This window comes from Suricata suricatta, chromosome 14 (genome assembly GCF_006229205.1).
Source record: "Suricata suricatta isolate VVHF042 chromosome 14, meerkat_22Aug2017_6uvM2_HiC, whole genome shotgun sequence".
Lineage (NCBI taxonomy): Eukaryota > Metazoa > Chordata > Mammalia > Carnivora > Herpestidae > Suricata > Suricata suricatta.
This window is the reverse complement of record NC_043713.1, coordinates 81616813-81625355: the sequence shown is the minus strand read 5'-3', so window position 1 is coordinate 81625355 and position 8543 is coordinate 81616813. Positions and strand designations below refer to the sequence as shown.

General features: G+C 41.2%; 1 protein-coding gene across 2 annotated transcripts in view; it reads right to left on the bottom strand.

Annotated features, from left to right (window-relative positions):
• The window catches only part of PPTC7 (PTC7 protein phosphatase homolog), a 37234-nt gene extending 28697 nt beyond the window's left edge, over positions 1-8537 (bottom strand). For both annotated transcript variants that reach the window (XR_003902523.1, XM_029922216.1), the window contains exon 1: positions 8184-8537. Coding sequence is in view for 1 of the 2 variants with exons in the window: in XM_029922216.1 (XP_029778076.1) it covers positions 8184-8406 (223 nt within the window). In the remaining variant the exon portion in view is untranslated. The remainder of the gene's footprint in view (positions 1-8183) is intronic.
• Positions 8538-8543: the final 6 nt, after the last annotated feature.

Sequence of the window (8543 nt, the reverse complement as noted above, 5' to 3'; positions counted from 1 at the left end):
AGATGACAGCATCCTTGAAAGATCAAAACGTACAGTCATAGTGGCACACAGATCACAAAAAGAAATTCCTTTTCTTTTCAAAATAGTCTGTTAATAAGTAAAAGAAAAATCGGTACAAAAATGTGTTAGAATTGGCCTGAGTCAAAATAGTACTGGGTCTTACAACAGAAAGCACTCTTTGTAGTAAGTCACTTTTGTAGTCTCTGGCAAAGTTTTTGCAGTCATTTTGTAGTCTGTGGGATTCATACCAACAATTCAATCAATTCTAGAACTATTCACCAAACTTACTCACCACAAAAACAACTATTTAAGAACATAGCAAATTTATAAATTGTTAATTAAATGTGGCAGACTCAAGATCAATAATAAGCTTACTACTGAGGGCAATTTGGTAACAACTGAAAAAGGACAAATTACTATAACCTTTTTGGAGGGTCCTGTGCTAATATTCCTATCAGAGGCCTTACAAATGTTCATAGCCTTTGACACAAGAACTCTTCAAGGAATTTATTCTAAAGAAATATTCAGATGCAGATATATTCATTCATTCTAATGTTACTCAAAACAGAAAATTGGCAACTCGGGCACCTGGTTGGCTCAGTCAGTGGAGCATATGATTTTTGATCTTGGGGTTGTGAGTTCGAGCCCCACATTGGGTGTAGAGATTACTTAAATAAACAAAACTAAAGAAATAAGTAAAATCTTTTTAAAAATGAAAGAAAATTGGCAATAATCTAAATAACTAAAAATAGAGGACTGGTTAAATGAATTATGGACTATGCACACAATAAAATGTGATGCAATTATGCATCGAAATATGCTCAATTTACATTACAAAAAACGCTATTAACTCAATTTTATTTAATAATATATATATCGTTGTAAATGCACAAAAACTAGAGGAAAACACACTGACTATAGATGAATTATGAGGTACAGGTGTTTTATACTGTGCTTTCCTGAACATGGGTTACTTTTTTAAGCACAAAACAAAAGTATTTATTTAAAAGCATAAGATATGCAAGCAGGAAAGTTAGGCCCAAGTTCCAGCTATGATTCTAGCTGTTAACAATCTTATTGAGGAGTCAACTTCACAGATGAGGAAACAGATGCAGATTAAACTGAGATAAGAACAGCTATTCATAGTTAAAAAATTAAATAATGTTAAACACAAAAACCACACTGTAAAATCTAAAGCACTACATATAAAGCACTGATAAGATGAATCATATACTGTGTCAAAATACTGAATAAATGCTTAGGAAAAACAGTGAAGTGTTTTCACTCTTCAAGGAAAAACTTTGTATTCGCGCCCCCCCCCCCATCCAAAATCCTGTTTGGGATCTTATTCAAAAGAACTGGATATCTTTTCTTTTTGTTGTTGTTGTTTTAATTTTTTTTTTTCGCTTATTTTTGAGACAGAGAGAGACAGAGTGGGGGGGGGGGCGGTTGGGCGGGGGAGAGATAGGAAACAGAATCTGAAACAGTCTCCAGGCTCTGAGCTGCCAGCACAGAACCCAATGCAGGGCTCGAACCTATAGACCGCGAGATCAGGACCTGAGTTGAAGTCGGACACTTAGCTGACTGAGCCACGCAGGCGCCCCACATCTTTTCTTCTTCAAAATTTCAAACTAAATTGAAAGAGCTGTGCCACTCGCCAACAAAGTTTAAATGATTAAGTATGTTATCAGCCCAATGCCCTCTGCAATGAGTCAGCTTTTGCAAAAAGTCTTGATTTATCATGCGATTCTGCAAATTGTGTGTATTGTTTAATAATAGGAAACAAATGATTTAGCTCTCAAGGAGACAGAAGACTACCAGATTTTTAAAGTATTTGACAACTACCAAACAAGACAGATCACTAAATTTTATTACTAATGACAAAAATCAGGATCCAGGGCACCACTTCTTAAAATGAGACCAAAAGTTAACACTAATTTTGAAAGGGAAACTCACAAGGTACACTGTTTTTCAGCTACCTAGAACTTCTGGTTTGAAAAGCCTAATTTCCTTTTTTTTATTAAAAAAATGTTTATTTACTTATTTTTGAGAGAGGACGAGCAGGGGAGGGGCAGAGAGAGAGAAAAAGAGAGGGATACAGAGAATCTGAAGCAGGCTCTGCATTTTCAGGGTAGAGGCCAATGTGGGGCTAGAACCCAAAAAGTGTGAGATCATGACCTGAGCCGAAGTCAGATGCTTAACCAACTGAGCCACCTAGGTGTCCCTAAACAGTCAAATTTCTTTAGAAAGAAAATACTGTTAACTTAATTTCCTAAAGCAATTTCCCCAAGTGAGGCCTCTCTAAAAGGCACAGGGACCTACATAAAATGCATTTGACATTCAGCTTGAACTTGACATCAGCTTTTACTCAAAGGACATGGTTGTAGGTCAAATATTGTGGCCTGGATATCATGCTTCCTGAGTCACACATGAGTACAAACTCCATTTGGATACTGTTGCAACTATTCAGGTTACGCATTGCCCAGTTTCATAAAGCAGTGCTAAAGTTCAGAGAGCAGCCTTCTGGGATCCAGTCCCTTCTCCTCCACCTTCCAAAAAACCTCCACCACAACCAGCTAACATAGGCATCTTACTTTCCTCTACAATTTAAAACCTTTTTTAAAAATGTATTTTCTAAAAAGTATCAATAGTCATATTTTCAAAATTCAGTTACTTGCTCTATAAAAAAGATTCATCCAGAATCCTTTATAAAGATTAACACAATCTTTACAAAACAGCTGAAAGTTAGGAAAATTTAAAACTAAGTTTGAGAAATCTCTAAAGACTGAACAAAGAAAAAGTAGTTCTGACAGTGTAACAAATAAGGAAATGACTTTAAAAATAATGTGCCTTATAAGAACCTTATGAAAAGTACAAAACATCTGTATAGCAAAATGAGAAAAATATCAGGAAGCAAAGGTTTAAAAAACAAACAGCAAAATTCCTCTACCCAGCAACCCCATAACCATATTTATTACACAATGAAAGAACACGCAGAAAAATCAGAGAGCAACTAGTCAAATGCATGGCTTTTTGTTTTCATTCCTTCCTTTTTTGGTCAGTGACTTCTTAAGCCCTGCTGCTTCTATGGGTCCTAGAAGGCTGTTTTATTATACCCACAACTCTCATATACCTTTACTATTCCACAATTTTCTCTTGCAAGCACATAGATGACGAAATCAGACATATTTAAAGTACCAATTAATCTTAGAACTTACATTTGATTGTTATCTTTTTAAAAATATTTTCCCTTGGATAAATTATATGTAAAAATAATTTTATAAAAAATTCTATTCCTCATAAAGTTATAGTTACAATAAAACCCAATAATTCCACTTCTAGATATATACCCTAGAGGATGAAAAATATATGTTCACACAAAAGCCTGCACACGAATATGTCACAACAGCACTATTCATAACAGCTAAAAAGTGGAAACAATCCAATGTCCATTAATAGATGAATGGATAAACAAATGTGGTATATCCAGACAACAGAGTATTATTTAGCCATTAAAAGGAATGAAGCACTGATACAAACTATAAGGTGGGAAGACTTTGAAAATATACTAAGTGAAAAAAGCTAGATATAAAAGACCACATTTTGTACGATTCCATTTATAAGAAAGGTCCAGATTAGGCAAATCTATTGTCAGAATCTTTCTGTTGCTAGGGGTTGAGGGAGGGGAGACCAGGAGTGACTGCTAATGCACAGGGGCTTTCTTTTGTGGGGATGAACGTGTTCTGTAACTGGTCAGTGGTGGCAGCTGCACGACCTTGTGAATATACTAAATACTGAATTTAGTACTAAATGTACTAAATTTTTTAAAAGTTTTATTTATTTGTTTTTGAGAGAGACAGAAACAGCATGAGCAAGGGAGGGGCAGAGAGGCAGAGAGACAGAGACAGAGAGAGACAGAGAGAGACAGAGAGAGAGAGAGAGAGAGAGAGAGAATCCCAAGTAGGCTCTGAGCAGTCAGCAGAGCCCAATGTGGGGCTCAAACCAATAAAACCAAGAGATCATGACCTGAGCTGAAAGCAAGAATGGGATGCTCAACTGACTGAGCCACCCAGGCGCCTCCCAAATTTTTTTTATTATAAAAGGCAAATGTTATGGCAGATTAATTCTATATCTCAATTTTTAAAAATCCAACCAACCAAGGTCATGTCTGCTGTCAAGATGTAGATCAGGCTAAAATTTGACTTTCAGAAAATTATGACTATATAATAATAAGACTACTTTCATGATACAGCTTAAAATCTAGCTGAGGGAAGTTCCAAAGAGGACTTCTTCAAAGGCTTAAATTAGCATACATACTCACTGTCTCAGGGTGACTACTTTGCTATTAAAAGGATAACTCACTTTTGGGTACAGTAGTTCAACCAAATACATTAAAATTATCATGATTGTTAGAAAACATAAAATTCTACCTAGTGTATTCACTTCCTAAATCAACTTCTAATCTTTACATTGTTCATGTAATCCTTACACTTTAAAAACAACTAACTACCTTGAAGACTGGCATTACTCACAAAAACACTTTAGAAATCCTGGCCACAATCAAAATCATATCCAAAGGCTAGATAGAATATGAAATTGTTTTCATTTCTAAGGTTTCAAGCTAAATCAAGCTTAAATAAACATACTATAGTTTTATAAGAATTACAACTCAATACTCAGAGGTCAGGTTTTAGATGGCAGAGACCATGCTGCCATTTGTAAAGGAGTGGTTTCAGTAACTGTGGTTTAGTATGCAGAGGAGTTTTTGTTACATTTTAATTATGAGTCATAGTGTGAATACAGAAGTTGTAAATACACACACATACACACACACCCTTAAGCAGAAAAGCATTAGAAGGACAAACAGTACCTGAAGACAGACTGGTTTTGAATTTACCTGTTTTGTCGAGAAAACTTAACTAGTGATGCAACAGAAAGAGGACAGGAATGGGGAGTCTGGGGGGTAGTCCTAGTTCTGCTACTGACTAGTGGAATAACCCTAGCAAAATCATTTGATCCTCTGCAGGCATCCATCTTCTCAATGGTCTCCAAGGTCTCTAAGTCTTACAATACTCAACAGTCTTGGATTCTATTGTTAAGTAGCTTAGGGCTGTGGGAGGCCTAGCAATTACATACTAGGCAGCTCTCATATTTTTGTGTACTTAGGCATCCGTGCCATATACAGTAATGAAAGAAGTCAGGAGGAAGAAGAAAAAAGAAAAGTGCACATACAGCCCCTGCTGGTATTGGTTTAGTCCTGTTGGACCTAATAAAGAGAAAACATCTTTGCCAATTTTCCAGGGGATAGGAGTGGTTCCTATGTCTCACCACACCCACCATAGTTGATTTTTCCTGAAAGAAATCCAGTGGGGACTCTACAAAATGTTGTAAAGCACCAGGTACTTTTTAGTCACTGCATGACTAACAGAACAGATCAATTTTAAATTAAAAAGATACAACAGCTTTCTCTTTCTAATGCACAAAGAAACAAACAGCTTTTATCCTAAGCAGTCTAGGAGTCCTAAATGACCACAGTGAGTGAGTTGCACATATATTTATCAACAACAGTGTCAACCCAAAGAAAATGAATTATCTGTAGAACTAGAAGGTTTGAAGCACTGAGGTTCAACATAACATTATTCAACAGTCTTTTAATCCATTTCAGTTTAGAACTCCAACTTCTAGAGAAAAAGCGCCATTAAAGATGGGCTGAGATGCTTCACCTCTCTCACAGCAAGAGATAATCAGACCTGCCTGACGGGATAGTGTCAATAAAAGGGAAGTAACCATCACACAAAGTGGAAGCCAAAGATCAAATGAGGCCAGCTCCGAAGGTGTTTCAGGTGGCTTCCAAGATCTCTTTCTGGAAGAGCTCCTCCAAAACGGGACAGTCCAAGAGAACCTGTCTTCCCTGATTTGTACACCAAACACACACTCTCTCTCTTAAAATGGCTCTTTGTCAAATATGGTCAAAGACCACCCCTTGGTGACCTAAGCAACACACTTCTGGTTATGCCTGGCAGCCTCTCTTTCGAAGTGGGTACAGAACTGCGGTTCCCAATCTGGTCCGCATGCGTGCACCTCTAAGTGGTACACAGAAGGACTTCATGGGGTCAGTGAAGTCCCTGAATGCCCATGCAAAATTTTGTCTCCAACCACATTTTTCTGGAGAGAGCGCCCTTGGGCAGTCAAAAATCCTGAGGCTGTGAACCAAGGATAGTTAAGAATCACTGCTTTAACGTCAAATATAAATCAGAAGAAATATACTGAATGTACCCATGTGAAAAAGGTAGGAAGTAATGCTCATTATTTCAGGTGCAAAATAGCAAAGGTTACTGTCTTTTCAAAACAAAAAGAAAATATGATCCAATGGTCAGAAGTCCCTAAGGGTCAGGTAGTTCATTCCCTTCATCCTCTAGGGTTGATGAGGAAAATAAGCTGAGAGGCTCCTGCCCAAAACCAGAGATCAAAGAGCCAGGCCGGCAAAGCTCAGCACCAAATCAGGCAGGGTTTCTGCTAAGGTGGTAGGGTGGTATTTTTCACAACGGGTTTGAGAAAAATTCCCTCTATCCTTAGAAATACCCCACTTCAAAAAGATAGTAGCCTTCAAAACATTTTAAATCAAGCTTACAGGGATTTGGCCTCACTAAAATGTCCCAGAATCATTAATCAAATTGCAAATATTTCACAAAAGCCAGTACATAGATTTATAAGGGGGAACCTTAGTGGTTCGTTATCACCTATCCTGTATTTGAAAAGGCAGCACAGGTCATAAGTTCATTAAAGGAAGCTTCTAAATGTAATGGAAAAAGCTCCTAACAGCCCTTTAAAAGAAGATACGGAGTCAGGGTCAAGCCGCCTTCAAAGTGGAGTTGTAGGAGGAGATCTACAAGCTACTTCACCTAAGGAATCCTCTCTCACCTAACAGTTAACATCAAGAGTGTTGCCTAAACACTGACTTTTTTCTACCAGGGGAATGGGGTCATTCATAAATTAAAACGAGAACAACCTTTCCATACCGTGCTCACAAATACTACGTGTAACAGAAACAAAGATAATAGGCAGTTATTCTGAGAACAAATAAAAAAATAATTATTGTCATAAAAAGTTACAGGCCCATTTGTTCCAGTGCCATACTTTGCCTCGGCATATGAAATTTAAAGTAATCAAATACTCGATCTCACCTGGGAAGTGGAACCCAAGTGACATTTGAACCCAAATTCAATGACAGCATGCCCTTCAATTTCAAAGGAAGTGCTTTACTCATTAAAGGAGATTCAATGGCCCACGACCCTACAGCATACACATGGTCTGCAAAGACGAATGTTATGACAGACTTTATGATTGCTTATGAATTACATTTAGCCCTTTCTAGAAGTTCCCACGCTAGTCTCCCATCCCCAAAGGTGTTAACTGGAATAGGCCTTCGGAAGCACCTGTGGCCTGAAAAGGCTTGGACCAATTTCTCAAGGCCTTCTTGGCTGCAGTTTGAAGAAGGTTCGACCATTCTATTTTGGGTCAAGGAGCCTCTCTTCCACCCCAAGTGACCTCAAGCGGGCAAGATCAGTTTGGGAGAATGCACTGCGAGTGCTTTTTCAGCAGGCCAGCGCCGCCGCCTGCGAGACTCGGAAAAGGATGGCGATCTATCTGGTCACCATCGAGGCGGTGAAAGAATGCGGCTGGGCTGTCTGGGGCTCGCGGCAGTCAGCTCAGGATCCCGCAGCCCGTGGACAGGCTGTGGCGTCAGGGGGACGCGAAGAACCAGAGATCTCCGGGGCACGCAGGGGGAGGAGGCGGGGAGGGAACGAGAGCGAGGTTAGGAGCCGGCAGGTGTCTCCCGGGGAAGGGACGAGGTCGTCGGGACTAGTACAGCTAAGTGACTAACAGTGCGGTTCTGGACTCGGACAACTGGTCACATCTCGGGCTGGGTGACCTTGAGCACAGAGCTCGACCGCTCTGCGGCTCAGTTTCCTCATCGCTAAAATGGGGGTTGTTCCAACGGAAAACGCACCTTGGAGCGCTTGGCACGGCGCCTGGCACATAGTAAGCGCTCCCTCCCTACAGCTACTACCGGCTCTCGGGCTCCTCTCACCGCCCAGAGGAACCGGGGAAAGCCCAGAGCAGGGGAGTCCCCAGGAGGCGGATCCGGGGCTGGGGCGGGGGTACCCGGGCCGGGGACTCACCGAGCACATCTGCTGAGCGGTGCCGGGCCACGAAGCACGCGTCGTCCCCGTAGCACGCGCCCTTCTTGAGAAGGCCCTTACGGAAGTCTTTGCCGAAGCCGCAGCCGGCCGTCACCAGCCCGTAGTCACCGCCGCCGCCGCCACCGGCCCTGGGGTCGGTCTGCGAGAGGCCACCGAGGACGGCGCGGGCCACCAGCCGCCCGTACGAGAGGACCGAGAACATCGCCGCCGCCGCCCCCCCGAGGAGGCGGGGGGCCTGGGGAGCAGGAGGACGCGGAGGCCCGGAGCCGGCTCTCTCTTCAGCCGTAGCAGCGCCGCTGCCGGGGCGCTCCTCAGGGCGGCGCAGAGCCGCCGCCGCCG